Below are 16,672 nucleotides of genomic sequence, written 5' to 3' on the forward strand. Positions count from 1 at the left end.
CAAGCACCTGTTATGCTGCTAAGTGGAAGAGGTTTGTCCACTAGTGTCCCTCAAACTGACTGACACTCTTATGTCAATGATCCAAGACACATATTTTGCTACCTCTTACTTCTACAAAAGTCAGGACTAGCATACTCCTCCTTGTGGCTAAATCTAGCAGCCATTGCTTCATTTAGGCAGTGCAGGCCACACTCCTCACTTTTCAACATCCCTGTCATTAAAGCCTTCATGGAAGGCCTTAAACACGTCATCCCAACCAGGGTCCCACCAGCACCAGTCTGGAACCTCAATATTGTCCTCACTATACTAATGGGCCCTCCTTTCAAACTACTACACACTTGCTCTTTACAATTCCTCTCCTGGAAGGTCACCTTTCTAGTTACCATTACATCCCTTACACATATTAGTGAGTTACAGGTTTTTACTCTACAAGAGCCTTCCTTCCATATCCACAATGACAGGGTTGTCACTAGAACTAACCCTAAATTCCTACTAAAGTTTACCTAATCTTTTCACCTTAGCCTAACGGTAGAGCTTATGGTCTTCATCCCTCAACCTAACCAGGTAGCTGTGAGAGCGCTTTACCCAGTTGACATCAAGCGTGCTCTTAGGTACTAAATAGATAGGGCCAAGCTCTTACATAACCCATAACTGCTTTTCATGCCTTTTACTCAAGCTTGCAAAGGTTGCTCTATGTGAAAGGTAGGTATAGCCTGGTGGTTTGTCAGATGCATCCAAACCTCCTATCTCTAAGTCCAAATAACCCTACCTGTCCCCCGACCTCATTCAACCCACAAACAGTGTGCCATTGTGGCTTTCCCTGGAAACATACACATAGTTGATGTTTATAAAGCTGCTACATGGTCATCCCCACACACCATCACAAAACATTATTGTGTGAATATTATTGCAAGGGAACAAGTTAGTTGATCAAATTGTCCTAAGGGCTTTGTTTCAGACCTCTGCATCATCCATTGGCTATCCAATGCATTGGGGAGTATTGCTTCACAGTCGAGACAGATCTGCAGCTACAAATGATATGAATGGATTATATTACTCACTCTGTAAGCATCTGGTTGTCGCATGTAGTGCTGAAGATTCATGTAGGCCATCCACCTCCCCTGAAACCAGTGTTTACTACAGTTGTCTTAAACCTTTAAATTCTCTGTCATATGTACATAACAAGCATATTCACTATACTGTATACTCACTACTCCATATCTACTTTCACCTGCTGTGTGGAAAAGAATGTAACAATGGAGTTTTTGCCTTTGCACGTTCACACCTAGAAAATGAGTAATCGATACCTCGTGACGCGAAACAAGTTGAAACAGTCTGAGCCTAAGGGTAGTATTCAGATCATGTGAATATACAGCAATACATGTGATGAACAGATGCTTACAAGGTAAGTAACATAATGCATTTGTAGCACCTGTAGCCGTGGATAAATATGCTCTGTAATCCTTTAGGTTGTTATTTTAGCAACCTTTTTGCAGTATTTTCATCGGGAAAGGCTAATGATCTATAAAAGAACATTTGTGAAATTAAGATTCCTGGCTTAACAGGAGATGTAATTGTAAAGAGGAAAATACAGGCCTTTTTCCTTTTTTAATTCTTTGCATTTCTTGTGTTTTATTTATCGTGTGTGACATGACCTTTTCTTCCTGTGAGCTTTGTTTTCTATGGCTCTTGTAACAGATGGCTGCGCTCCACTCCACAATCAAACAAATTAAAGCCATTTAAGGAGAGTTTAGCAAACCTTGCCTTTTCTCTTTTACTTTAGCTTATTGCCGAAGAATTTGGTCATGCAGCACTTCTCAATCAACCCAAGGTTGCAACTCCGGTGTCAGGTAAACTTATGCATATTTAGTTAAAAGTTACAACATCTATATTTCGTATATAATTTGAGCCGGTGGTTGCCGGTGGGGCCACTGTCCCTCATGTTTGTGGAACGGTACTTATTGTTACTCATCAGCCATTTACCTAGAGCAAGTGCACCAAAAACTGAAAGGGGAAAGAAGTAGATCCGGATATACAGGAAAACGGTTGCAAAGGGAGAAAGCAGGGTTCTGTATGAATAAGAGGTTGCACGGAGTGTCCAATAGTGAAAGGAAGAACTATGAGATCAAATTAAGATTAGCATTTAATAGACCTGCACTAAGCCCAAATTTGATCCTGTCCTTGGCAACTATAAAGTAGCTGAACTGATTTTTTGATCCTGTGACAAAGTGTGTTATTCCCAAGTTAGGCCCAAGTAGCGAAGCAGCTTATATCTTACATTATTCTACTTTTCAGCAGTAACCAATTGTACATATTTGCGAGCTCGACAATGTTGGATTACTTTCCCTGAAACTAAACTTGTTTACACATAAAGCTTCGCACAACATTATCACAATGCCCTAAACATCATGTACAAGGTTTCTTTTCGCACTATGTAAAAATGTAATATCTATCTTCATCCCTGGGGCGACAGGGCTATCTACACATCCATAACATCACTAATCTATACGCACATCGCAAGGCTACTTTCTATTATAAAAGATGAGCAACCCAATAGATTAGCAGAGGAGGCACTCCAGCTGACACCAGAAGTCCTTGCATGCTGAGAACTCGCCTAGCAGCCATCTGACATCTCGTGAGCGGTGCCCAGTTCGTGACCAAGACGGGGTCCTTTATTCTATCCCATCAGGTAATGGGGTTGGATCATCCCTAGGGGGGATTCTTTGCTTTACACCTACACACTCTAGGCACACTTGGAGTAGGGTTCTCATGGTAGGAGTACCTTTCGATTGCTGCCTTGTTTCATATGCCAGCAAACACACATTATGTTAGAACCATGGTAGAACTGTATCTACTATTCACGCTTTTGGTGCTTGTAATCACTTTTATCTGCTTCTGTCTAGTAATCCTTGCAGCACATGTATCAAACGTTGGTTCAATAAATATATTGAACATTTCTCACTGGGTATTCTCTGGATACTTCTCTGAGAATAAGGGAGCACGAGTGACTGAGAGAAAGGTTCTGTACTGTTTCCACAATCCCTGAGGGGTCAGGGTTGTCATGTTCATTGGTTGCCAGAAACCATTTGCTCCTTGGTAGGTTAGGAGGCTTACGGTGGCACTGTGAGCTATGTGGTCTATAGGCCAACATATCCTTTCGGGGTGTCCGGAATCAGTCTTGGCACCAAGCCCCTAGTTTATGTTGTCCAAACAATGTGCAGATCCTACAGATTAATAGGAACTACATGACAAAAGTATTGAGCTCTTCCATAACTCAGATTGTTCTGACAGTTTTCATTGTTTCCTCGGTTCCAGTGAAGTGAAAATCCCCCAGCACATAATGACCAAAGTAAAATAATCTCTTGTCTATCGTGTCATTTGGCTTTCGAATTTGTTGAACCCTATGAGGCACACGTGGTGATCCGACTTAAATCTACCTGTATGTTTTTTGTCTTGAATAGCAAAACGACCAGCTCAGGGACAAGTCTTGGCTTCTGCTGCACCTGCTCAGAAAATCACAAAACCAGCTGCAAAATATGGAGTGCCTTTAACTTTAAAGAAATCAAGCGATGCTGCTAAAAAGCTGCATGATAAGAAGCCATTAATAAAACACAGACAGGTGAGGGAATGATGGCAACACATTACTTAATCCTGAAAATTTTATATGAAAATGCTGTTCTTCAAAGAGTGTTTTTTCTATAGATGTTGTCTCCATTATTCCTATAGAAGCAATACAACTTATATGGGCACTTTTTTCTTTCTTTGTGTAATTCATTTGTGTAGGACTATTTAACTTCTTGAAATATAACTTTTGAGAATGCAGAGCTTGACTGGATCTCCAGTGGATCCAAGTTCTCTTCAGTGGCCAGAGACAATGCCTACCAGGCACTTACATGAAATTAGCAAATTTTGATTGCTCACCCTCCATACCTGCTGAAGTTTCAAGGTGGTGCTAATTTTTTTTGTTCAAATCTGTTTAAGATTTTCAGTTTTTAAGCATACTGTGCATGTATAGCAATGCCAACAGCATTACTTCATCACAAATAAGCGAGATGTGGGGCAAGTAGGGGAAAGCGCCATATACGGGTAGAGTGGAAACTAGTATTGCAACAGACTCTAAAGATCAAATAGGGGAATCCACCAGTAGTTGAAGAGCAGTTTGGAAGTCCGCTAAGATGGTATCCCAATGGGTCACCAGGGGGGTATTTCCGTAGTTCCAGTGTGTCCGCCTTGTGAAGGGCAACACTTTACGCCTGAGCCCAAGTATTCATGGAGTGCTCCCAATCAGTAAGCAAAGGAGGGGTAGGGGACTTCCATTTGCATGTAATGAGATGCTCAGCAAGCAAATGACCTAGGTCGAGGAATCTGTCAGAGGCTTTATGCTTTTTATCAATCAATCAATCAAAGCATTTGTATAGCGCGCTACTCACCCGGAGGGTCTCAAGGCGCTTGGGGGAGGGGGGTCCGTACTGCTCGAACAGCCAGGTCTTGAGTTGCTTCCTGAAGGCGAGGTGATCTTGGGTCAGGCCGAGGTGGATGGGGAGGGAGTTCCACGTCTTGGCAGCCAGGTAGGAGAAGGATCTTCCTCCCGTTGTGGCTTTTCGGATGCGGGGGACGGCAGCGAGGGCGTGGCTGGTTGATCGGAGCTGGCGGGTGGGAGTGTAGAAGGTCAGGCGGTCGTTGAGGTATCCTGGGCCTTGGTTGTGGAGAGCTTTGTGTGCGTGGGTGAGGAGTCGGAACTTGATTCTCTTGCTGATGGGGGAGCCAGTGCAGGTTTCTCAGGTGTACGGAGATGAGGCTGTGTCGGGGCATGTCCAGGATGAGGCGTGCTGAGGCGTTCTGAATGCGCTGGAGTCTTTTCTGGAGTTTTGCTGTGGTTCCGGCGTAGAGGGAGTTGCCGTAGTCCAGTCGGCTAGTGACGAGGGCCTGGGTGACCGTCTTCCTGGTTTCGGTGGGGATCCACCGGAAGATCTTACGTAGCATGCGTAGGATGTTGAAGCATGACGAGGAGACGGCGTTGACTTGTCTGGTCATGGAGAGGGAGGAGTCCAGGATGAAGCCCAGGTTGCATGCGTGGTCTGTTGGTTTTGGTGCGCTGCCCAGGGCAGGGGGCCACCAGGAGTCGTCCCAGGCGGAGGGCGAAGATCCCAGGATGAGGACTTTCGTCTTATCTGAGTTCAGTTTCAGGCGGCTGTTCATCATCCACTCGGCTACGTCTTTCATCCCTTCGTGTAGGTTGGTTCTGGCGTTGGCGGGGTCGTTGGTGAGGGAGAGGATCAGCTGGGTGTTGTCGGCGTAGGAGATGATGTTGAGGTTGTGTTGGCGTGCGATGGCTGCAAGGGGGCTCATGTAGATGTTGAACAGCGTGGGGCTGAGTGATGATCCTTGTGGTACGCCGCAGATGACTTCGGTGGCCTCTGATCTGAACGGGAGGAGGCGGACTCTCTGTGTTCTTCCGGCGAGGAAGGAGATGATCCATTCCAGTGCCTTCTCCTGGATTCCGATGTTGTTGATGCGCTGCACTAGGGTGCGGTGGCAGACCGTGTCGAACGCCGCGGAGAAGTCCAGGAGGATGAGGGCCGCTGTTTCCGCGTTGTCGAGCAGGGTTCGGGTGTCGTCTGTGGCTGCGATGAGTGCGGTCTCGGTGCTGTGGTTGGCCCAGAAGCCGGACTGCGAGTGGTCGAGGGATACATTCATCTCGAGGAAGGCGGCCAGCTGTCTGTCGACGGTCTTCTCGATGACTTTGGCAGGAAAAGGAAGAAGAGAGATGGGGCGGTAGTTTTTGAGGTCGGTGGGGTCTGCTGATGGTTTCTTCAGTAGGGCGCTGAGTTCGGCGTGCTTCCAGCTCTCTGGGAAGGTGGCAGTGTCGAAGGAGGCGTTGATGATGTCCCGTAGATGGGGTGCGATGACGGAGTCGGCCTTGTTGAAGACGTGGTGAGGGCAGGGGTCTGTTGGAGATCCGGAGTGGATGGAGTTCATCGTGCGGATGGTGTCTTCGGTGTTGACCGGGGTCCAGGCGCGGAGGGTGGTGGTGGGGGGCGTTGGTACGGTCGTAGGGTGCGTCGGCTGTGTGCTGAAACTGTTGTGTATGTCTGCGATCTTGCTGTGGAAGAACGAGGCGAGCGAGTTGCAGAGGTTTTGCGAGGGAGTGATGTCGTTGTTTCCGGCGCTAGGGTTCGAGAGCTCTTTGACGATGTTGAAGAGTTCCTTGATGTTGTGGGCTTTGTTGTCCAGTCGTGCCTTGAATGCGGTTTTCTTGGTGGCATGGATCAGTTGGTGATGTTTTCGAGTGGCGAGCTTGAGGGTGGTCATGTTGTCTGTAGTTGGGTCTCTGCACCAGACTTTCTCGAGGGCCCGGCAGTTCTTCTTGGAGCTCTTGAGTTCGTCGGTGAACCAGGATGCTTTCTTGGTTCCGGGTCTGGCGGGGTGGGTATTCAGTGGAGCGAGGTCGTCTGCGCAGTTGCTGATCGCAGCAGCGTAAACTCAATATACAGATCTCCTAGGTGTGTAAAGAAGGGCGCCCCGTACAGTGTACCATATAGGAAGTAACGCTGTGCCAGTACTGGTGAAGTGATGGACAGGATCTCAAAGTGTAAGTGTAATATATCAGCATCAGGGAAACAGAGGAGACAAGTGGGGTCTGTGCGCATGAATTAAAGATTGATTTTCTGATGTGTAAGGTAGTATTGAATGAGGTGAAAGCAGGCGTTTCGCGGAGCCCGGACAGGACATTTCCAAAATGGAAATCCACTCGTTATCCGGGCAGGGGCGACATAGGTCTATCTCCCAATTGGCGCTGCAAAGGAGTGAGCGGTACCGCTGTGTGGGTTCGCAAAGAGTCAGCCAACCAAAATATCAAGTGTTTCCCCTAACCCATGCCATGGAGATATTGTATAGTGGGCGGCATGTGGTGTTCTTGCTGCCTATCCCCCCATATGTTGCCAAGCACTCCAATCAAATAATTTTGCAGAAGAAATTGGCAATCCTTCATTATCATTGAAGGACACTAATGGGATGAGAGAACCATCTCAGTACAGGTCACCTGGTGCATGTATCTCCGCCTCATGCCAGGAAGATAATACCAGCTGTGATGTGATTTGGCCTCTGCACGGGGTACCAAGCAACGGAAGCGCCGGTGCATAGGGTGTTAGTAATAAAAAGCCCCAGGTTGTAGGATCAATAAGCTACTCTGAGTAGTCATGGGCTAGGTGTCAATGTTGTTGTACAGGTGTTGAATAGGTGGAAGAAGGCAAGCAAGTCCGGGACATCCAATATCCAGATTCTGACTGGCTAGGAATCTGGTGTGTATCAGACATATGGCACAAACTCAACGCCACTGCCAGATCCTATTCCTTTCATTCTTATCCACATGATTTACATGTCTGCATTGACCGCCTCGTCGGTTCCCCTGACATTCTCCCACATAACACTTACATTGATTATTCTGATCATAATACCCAGTTGTTGCATTTCGTCTGAGAATTGCAACCTTCACGCATTCCCATGTGGTGTCTGCAGTTGATGACACTGGAAAAACCCCCTTTTCATAAATTTCTACGTACCACAATCACTGAGTACTTTGACGTCAACACTAACACAGCACCGTCCCAACAAACTGAGTATGAAAACTTCAAAGATGCAAAAGGGAAAATGTATAGACACCACGGGAACATGTGCCGCCAGTTAGATAAGGTAATCACTAAGGTGGAGCTTGATTTGTTGAGTCATGAGACCCGTACATTGCAGACCCCTGCCTACTGGGTTCACTTTGTGCTTGCGCAGTGAGAACACACTACGTTATTGGAAAGACTTCACTGTCTCAAATACGCAGCTAACTTGGCTAGGACACATGCTGAGATGGATAGATCAGGGTCTGCTGGCATGGCTTTTTCGCCAAGAGCAGGCTCGTCATCCAATTATGGAACTATGAGCGGCCACTGGGGTTCTACTACTCACACAAACTGATATACATGCAGAGCTGACACAATATTATTCTCTTCTGTATCAATCTGCTATGACTGCAATGATTGAAGGTGTAGACTCTTTCTTGTCGGGTGTCTCCTTTCCTCTGGAAACACAAGAACAGAGAGTGGAACTTGATAGGCCGCTCACTCTATTTGAGATTCAAGATGCCATCTGTGCCTTTGCTAGTGGCAAGACTCTTGGGCCTGATGGTGTTCCTACTGAATTTTACAAGGTATATGCCCCACTTTTAGCCCCCAATCTGCGGGCACTTTATGACGAAACCCTCTTGGCCTCCTGCTTACCACCCATGCTACGTGAGGCATTGCTTATATCTCTCCCTAAACTGATTTGGGCTCTTACAGACCATTGGCCCCTTTAAATACTGATTACAAGATCCAGGCCAAAGTACTTGCCAATCGCCTAGCACCGCTGGTACATTCACTGGTATATCCAGACCTTAATGGGTTTGTCCTGGCCCGTACACATCACAAAAACTGCCGGGATTCTTCGGATCCTGAAGTATGCTCCCTGCTCTTGGCCCCAGTCGGGCTGCATGGTGATGGATCTAAAGAAAGCATTTCATTCCCTGGAGTAGAAATTGTCTCTTTGAGGCACTGCCACATTATGGCCTAGGAACTCTATTTTTTCAGCTGATTAAACTTCTTTATACCTTCCCACTGGCCAGGATAAAAGATGAACTCTCTTATTTCCGATCCTGTAGGGGCACTCACTAAGGGTCCCCCCTCTCTCCCTTGCCCTTCTCATTGGCTATAGAGATGCTTGTGCTGGGTCTTTGTGCTTCTGGCCAGAACTGGGGGTTCCCACTGGGAGTGGGTCTGCATTCGATCACTGTATGTAGATGTCCTTCTCTAGTATCTTCGGGATATCATTGGGATTCCGACATGGTGGCTTTGACATTTAACAGATTTGCAGTATTGTCAGGGTTTAAGGTCAACTGGACTAAACTTGTCTCTTCCCATTTAGCCCATTGATGTCTGACCTTGCTATCTTCATTAATGACAATCGTCTGACCTGGCAACCCACTGCAATTAGATACCTGGGTATCCGCATTTAGCACACATCTGCTGACTTATTTGAAGGCAACCTCACATGAGCTGTGACCTTGTTGCGAGCAGAAATGGGATTCTGGCAGTCACTCCCACTCTCTGTCGCGGGGGCATTTCTCTTACAAAATTGATTATGCTACTCCAATTATTATATTATTTTGATAACAACACACTTTTTTTAACACAAACATTATGGATTTTGTAGATCTACATTGTCTCTTACATCCACAGCAGCACAAGACATACATTGACACTCTTTGAGGTTATAACACATAGTGCTACAGAGAGTATTCACTGATAAGTGGACTAACAGCAGAGAGAGTATTCACTGATAAGTGGACTAACAGCAGTGTCTGATTACGCAGTTGCAAAATTCAGTTTATACTTAGAGCTTGCTAACATCCCTCTTAATGTGCAGAAACCCTTCTTTAGTTTACTGGAAAAACTCATATGGGAACAAATTTGGCACAACATGGGTTGTTGGGTGGCATTGTAGAAGCTTTATTTGTCTAAGAACAAGGGAGGCCTGGCAGTACTTAACTTTGAACAGTACTATTTGGCCTCCCAACTTCAATGGGTAGCCCGCTGGCTTGCGGGCCTATACATTGCTGACACAGCTACCGCCTATCAGAACGGTGTGTAACACGGTGATGCGGCTAGACCAGCATCTAGCGACTGCAACCGGCATGTCATCCTGGCGCATTTGACAATGAGCACGCCTACTTAAGGAAGACGGGGTGTTTGCTCGTTTCCCTCCATCCTGCCACAGACTACAGCCGGTGAGTAGCTGTAAGCCTCTCCGACGGATGCACTCCCACTTTGCTTTTTGAATAACTGTGTCTTGTCCTAACACGAGTTAATGCTCGGCATTCTGATCTTTCTGCTCCAGACTGAGCACCGCCCGGCCCTGACATTTTGGGACACGCTTCCACATCACCAAGGAGCGTAGAGTCATTCACGATCTAGGCCACGCTTGGCCAGTTCTCTAACGTTCTAGGCGACTTTGGGCATTAAATAATTACTTTTGTGCCCTTGTCTGTTTGCCCTCTCTCTACAGATTCTGTGCCCTTGCGTGCGTAGTATTCTGGAGAAACAGCAGGTAATCCACCCTCATTAATAGGCATGTGTGAGGTAGTGGTTAATGTTTTTGTAAGAATAGTACGTGGTCCCTGTATGTATCGGTTTTTGAATTTTCCCCTTCTGGTCCACAGATTTGTGCTGAAAAAGTTCATAGCTGATGTACATAGGCAGGACTTCTTGACCAGTGTGACTGGGACAAGCTCGAGTTTTTCCAATGAGCGTGAGTGTCCCTGTTCTATTTATCGCATTTCTGCTGTTAAACCTCAGATCCCTGTGTAACAAGTTGAGGGACCGGTGTTTGAAACTACACCTTACTTTTGCAGATGCAGTTTTTCTGCTCTTTGTCTATTGGATCCGACTGGCCTGCACTCTTGCCCTAACATAGCCTTCCATGCGGGGCTACCACGGTAAATTCTAGGGAGCATCTAGCCCCTTGTTTATTGTTTTTAATGTTCCCTTCCCGTTGAGGCTCTCACTTTAAATATTGTTTCCCTTTAATCCTAGGTGCCCACTCCCCCTTCACAGTGCTGAGGAAGACCCCCTCGTAAGGTGCCAGTAAACCTACAATATACTCGGGTCGAAACGTCAACACTTCTTTCTGAGCCAGTCATAAACAGAGATTGCTCTACTGTTTTTTCTCATTTTCAGGCTTGGCTAGGATAAGTCATGTAAACAATAGTGTATTAATGGCGAAATAATCAAGCCTAGAACCTTTGTTGATAACTACAAATTAATTGTTTGCACAATTACCTTTTTCTCACATCAATTTATCCTCACGAAAATCACCTTTTCTATGATCTCTTCTTTTCCCTGTCTCTCCGGGCACTTTGTGTGAATTTTAACTCTGTATCATATGCATTTGAGAACAGGACGGTGTGAATAAATAACATTGCTTAATCTTCCATTTCTTTACATTGTTTTTCTACACCTTTGTGAATATACAAAATATGTTTTATGTGTTTTGTGGCAAAGTATTGTTTACTGGGACGATCCCCTACTGTACTGCCTATCACCCATGTCCCAGTATCATTGGGTCTACCCGTATATATAACTAGTTCCAATGATCAGCATGTAAAAGAGTAAGGTCTGCTACGACAGTGCCAATTTTATATTCCAGTGAGATTCTAGTATTTTCAATAGCCACCAATACCATATCCAATTTGTCATCAAGGGCCACAGGGTCGTCGGAGCGGTTTGGAGGGTCCACCGTGCCAGTCACCGGACCATAAGCAACAGGCAGGCGCAATGGCACTCCAGTCGCTTTTGAGCATAGTCGACCCATATGGAGTGCCAGTGTAGGAGACCAAATTCATTGTGAAGGTGGACCTACTTGCATGTGTCAAGAGGTTTAGTACTACACAGCAGCATGAGAAGCCCAGTTTTCAAGTCCAACAGTGAAATAATGTAGTACTATCCTGTAGGACTTCTATCCTCTGTGCAGCGGCGATGAGAAGGATTGGCTGTACTGCCCCGATATGAAGCAGCTCATGTCAGGAGAACAGCACATCCAGGCATGTGAGCAGTGCGGCACGAGCGGCCTTGGGAGGCAAGGTGCTCCACAGTGACGTACCACCGCCGCAAACTCAATCCAAAGGCTGTGGCTGTGCAGACCCTGGTAATTTGACAATACAGTGGGGCACAAATAAGGTGTAACTCCGTCGTGGCCCTGCGGCGCCGGGACCGAAGTCCCCGACGGCGCCAGGGCGAAAGCACCCGACGGCACCGGGGCCGAAGCACCCGGCCCGCTTGGGGACCCAGTCGGGGCCGCTGGGCATGAAGGCACCGCGGAACCAGACAGTGGAGCAAGCCACCTCATGGCCATGAGGAAGGCCGCGATCTCCTCCGGCGTCGCGTTCTGCCGAGGGACCGGCGGTTATGTAGCAGGCCGCTAAGCCTGCGGCTCCTGCGGAGCCGCCTGAACCCCGGCCACGTTGCGCGAGCGTCGGGGAGTCAGAAGAGCGATGTCGCCGCTTCGACTTCTTGTGCCTCTTACCTGAGGACTTGGAGCCCGAGGAATGATGTTGACTCGCGGAGCTATGACCACTCTGGCCCCGCGACCGTTCCCTTGACCTCCTTCCTGCCCGGGACCTTGAACGGCGCGGGGCTGACTGCCGGAGCTCGAGGCGCTTGCGGGACCGCTCCTGCCTAGCCTTCGACGTCAAGGCCTGCCAGTCTGGGCACGACTTGTCGTCGTGGTCGGGCCCCAGGCAATGAAGGCACCGGCGATGGGGGTTGGTAACCGACATCAGTCGGCTGCAGTCGACGCAGGGTTTGAAGCCGGGCATCCCTACCGGCACCATCGGAGTCGGTCGACTCAAAAAGCAGATCAAAAAGTTTAGTCAAAAATTGACTAAAGGGTACGTACCACTTTCTCCGGACCTGCGCTTGCAGGGCTCTGCTCTGGGCACTATCAAGGGCTACCTCTCTGCCATTTCTGCCTTCTTAAGGCTCCCTGATCAGCCCTCTTTGTTCAAGTCCCCAGTTGTAAATAGGTTTTTGAAGGGCATCACTCATATGTTTCCTCCTGTTCCTTTCGTGATGCCTCAGTGGGACTTGAACCTTGTTTTGACTTACTTGATGTGTGTTCCTTTCGAGCCACTTCATAACTGTCCTCTTCGTCTCCTTACTCTCAAGACTGCATTCCTGGTTGCCATCACCTCTGCCAGGAGAGTGAGTGAGCTCCAGGCTCTTTCCTTTAAACCTCCTTTCCTTTCTGTCCATCGGACAAAGTTGTGTTGAGGACGTGACCCTCTTTCCTGCCCAAGGTAGTCACAGCCTTCCACATCGGGCAGTCCATCACCTTGCCCACCTTCTTTCCGCCTCCGCATCCCTCGAAAGAGGAAGAGAGGCTCCGCCGTCTGGACCCAAAACATGCGCTCTCATTCTATTTGGATCGCACACGCCAGTTCCGGGTGGACAACTCTTTGTTGGTTACGTGGGCGCTAAGAAAGGTCGGGCGGTGCATAAGCGGACCATCTCTCGGTGGGTCGTGTTGTGCATTAAGGTATGCCAATCTTTAGCTAAAAAGGAGCCTCCTGTTGGGCTGAGGGCCCATTCCACTCGGGCCATAGCGGCTACTACTGCCCTGGGTCGGGGAGTCCCCTTGCAGGACATCTATCAGGCAGCTATGTGGGCCTCGCTGCACACATTTGCAAGACACTACTGCCTGGACAGCCAAGTCCGGAAAGATGGCTTCTTTGGCCGTTCGGTTCTCCAGGACTTTCTGGTGTGATCCTTGGTTTGCAGACCCAACTCCGGGGTTGGTATTGCTGGGGTATCTATTCTAAGTTAAGGAATCTAATACTAACCTGTTTCTTTTAGATGCACAAGTTACTTACCTTCAGTAACGCTATATCTGTAAGAAACAGTGGTTAGTATTAGATTCATTACCGCCCCACCCATCCTCCCCGTTCTGCGAACCGATATCTAGGGTTGTCATCCCCTTTCAGGGCCCTAGTTTCATGGCGCCAGAGTTGGTTTTCATCAGGGCTCTGCGTTTCTGGCGCGGAAAAGCTATGTATAAGAACTGACGTCAGCGCCCGAGGGCGGCGTCTAAGTACTCCGACGACGTCATCCTGGCGCCAACGACGCTGACGACGGACGCGAAGCAGCAGACGACGCCTACCGACGCGCAGGGGTACTGCTACGCAAAATTTTCCGAATCCAGTCTGACGCCTGGGGATATTCTAAGGTAAGGAATCTAATACTAACTACTGTTTCTTACAGATATATAGTTATTGAAGGTAAGTAACTTGTGCAACAGGATTTCTTTTCATGAGACTTAGACTGTTAGTTGTCTACAGTTCATGTGGAATGTTTGGTGTTAGACATTTGCTCTTTTCATTTTCTTGAAATATTCATTTTTTGCTTATGGACGGGACCAGTGGCCAGGAGTGCTCTGTTGACACTTACATATTATCTGCTGTTTATATAGTCCCAGATGTGTTTGCTTACTTTTTCCAGTAGGCACTTGTGTCCAATCCTACATAGCACCCTCATTTCACTATTACAGGCCTGAAGCACCCTCTCAAGGTAAGGATGTTGAACTCTTCTGTAAATATACAGAGTGATATGGGGGTGGTGCACTGCTCCGTCACTCTGGGTTGTGCTTATGGACTTTCATCTTTGGTTCAACTACTAAAGCTCCAGTGCCCCTGGGTGGAGATTCAATCAGCCTTGTGTCCTGCTCTTCTTCAGCTATCACCTTTAAGCTAAAATTAGAGTTAGCACTATCTCTTATTTAGCACCTCCTATCTTGTTGGATGATGGTACCTAGCAGTACTTCAGTTTTATGGGTACTGCTGCCTTAGTCCTCAACAAGATGCTCAATATTTGGATCTCCTGAGAGTCCGTTTTACTTCCACCATTTTATCATATTTTGCCACTGGGGAAAAATATGACCGGATTGAGTAGGTGATTCAGGGGTGTCCACTAGGAGACATGGTCCACCTCCTAACATGGACTGTACCCCAACCTTTATCAACATCCACACTTTTGTGACCTTGTCATTTGTGGAATTAATATTGCTTAGCCTTATTCTTAGCTTTGATCACACACATTTATGATAGTTCTTTGTTATGTGGTGTTCTGCAGTTGGTCCCTCCCTATTTATAATAATATTGGTATTAGCGCGTCACACTGTTCAAGTGCATTTCTGTGCATACAATGATCTTATCTGCATTTTTATCAATGCCATACTCGTTCATCATTCAGTCTGTTGGCAGACTTATAATTATCTTCCCCTTAGACGACCTCTACTGCAGTGTGTTTAATGTGCTCCCAACGTGAAATTCTTTAAAACATTATTTTTGAGTTCCTGTATTTGTTGCTACATGATATCCAGAAAATGTTTATGGTATTAACTTTGCCCGCACTAATTAATACCATACATTCTCAAATCTGCCAGTAACGCTAGTAGAGACCATTAATTGTAGCCATACCATCTAATCACCCTCTCTTATCTGTGTATCATTGGTGGCTGCTTTTCCCCCTAACCACGCATGAGGCAACTACTACAACCACCAATCACCCCAGCATCACTTACAGGGGCTGGTAGAATCGTTTTTCCCTCCTAGGTCCTGATGAATTGCTATAAGAGCATGAAATATGTCGACCACTAGGTAGAACATACTTTTCTGGATCATTGCACCAGTGTGTATTTTCTCCTCACTGTTTTTAATAAGATAGCTAACCACATCATTAAAAATTCATATCTAACCTTTTTTAATCACCACATATCCCTCTATGTCTACACTTCCCCTAAGGCCCTCACACCCACATGCACCAACTGACAGGAACAAAAGATCTCCGATAAAGAGCCCCTTTATGGGTGCCCATCAGATATTGCACCGCCGGTCTGACGAGGAACAAAACCCAGATGATGAAGCATGACACCTAGCTTGCTGGGTGTGTGAGGGTTTTAGTTCGGAAAGGGAGATCCCCCTCCCTTTCACACAACTATTGGGGCCTCCACCGATTGCTTGGTTCCTTTCATTTAATCACTCTGGGGAACAGTGTATCCTTCTTTTGTTTACATAGTCTCAGGGCTTATACACTGGACCCCGTAAAAGATAGCCCTCCCGGTTCCTTTCTTTGTTGGTTAGAATCGTACAGGGTACCTGTACAAATGTCCATGAAGCTCGGTGACACCAACTGCATAGCAATGTTTTTTTAAAAACAAATAAAATAAATACCTTTCTAAGAGATTTAATATCATCAGCATATCTTGAAAGCAGTGTTTAATATTTTTTATAACAGAGAAGAGGCGATACATGTCAAGTTTTTATAATTTCAATTAAGGCTATTTATTTAACAGACATCCACGTAAACGGTCTTCTTTAGACTACAGCTTAAGTGAAATTAAAAGCAAAAGTGCTATTGAAGCATATTCGTACATGATACTTCTAATAGTGTTTTCCAGTTAACCCATTGACTCCTTTGAAAGGGCTGAGGCTACGAGGCACTGAAATGCCCAACTGTGTGGAAAGTAAAAAACTGTGTGCTATTTAATTCTAATGTGCAGTTTCACTTTTTGTCCAGGCCCAACCTGTGCCAGCGAAGAAAAAGAATGCAGTGGATGAAAGGAGGAGAATGTCTGAGGTATAATGACATCCACACCCACCTCCTATCTACTTATGTTCAGGGTATATCAGTGCTCTACCCAATGTTTAAAATGCTACCTTTCCTCCTTATTTTCTCCTGTTAACACCCTCTAACTTTTTCCTTCTCTTGGTATCCCTTTGCAGATGGAGTACTAACCTGTAAAAGCTGTTAATGAAGGTCAAAAACAATTAAAAGCGGTTTCTTTTTCAGGAAGTCTCAAAAAAGAAGAGATTTGATTTACTGGAGAAAGAAAAGAAACAGCGGGAACAGGTACACAGAAATCCACTTTCTTTCTTCCGACTTGCACATTTGAAAAGTATGCATTAGTTAGGTTGTACCGTGAAGTTAATACACAGTCTGATTTTGTGTCACAGGCTAATTTGATGAAAGCCGAGCAGATGAGGAGATTGGAGAAAGAGAGGGTAAGCTGTTTATTTTTTTACATTTTTCTATTAACA

The 16,672-nt window shown here is 46.4% G+C and overlaps 1 protein-coding gene across 2 annotated transcripts in view; it reads left to right on the forward strand.

Annotated features, from left to right (window-relative positions):
• Positions 1-16,672, forward strand: part of LOC147661202 (serine/threonine-protein kinase Nek1-like) — a 1,124,062-nt gene that overhangs the window by 280,702 nt on the left and 826,688 nt on the right. For both annotated transcript variants that reach the window (XM_086951243.1, XM_086951242.1), the window contains exons 9-13: positions 1,784-1,850; positions 3,462-3,619; positions 16,152-16,211; positions 16,425-16,484; positions 16,589-16,636. In XM_086951243.1, the coding sequence (XP_086807369.1) occupies positions 1,784-1,850; positions 3,462-3,619; positions 16,152-16,211; positions 16,425-16,484; positions 16,589-16,636 (393 nt within the window). The remainder of the gene's footprint in view (positions 1-1,783; positions 1,851-3,461; positions 3,620-16,151; positions 16,212-16,424; positions 16,485-16,588; positions 16,637-16,672) is intronic.

The sequence above is a fragment of the Lissotriton vulgaris genome, unplaced genomic scaffold (assembly GCF_964263255.1).
Source record: "Lissotriton vulgaris unplaced genomic scaffold, aLisVul1.2 SCAFFOLD_228, whole genome shotgun sequence".
NCBI classification, from domain to species: domain Eukaryota; kingdom Metazoa; phylum Chordata; class Amphibia; order Caudata; family Salamandridae; genus Lissotriton; species Lissotriton vulgaris.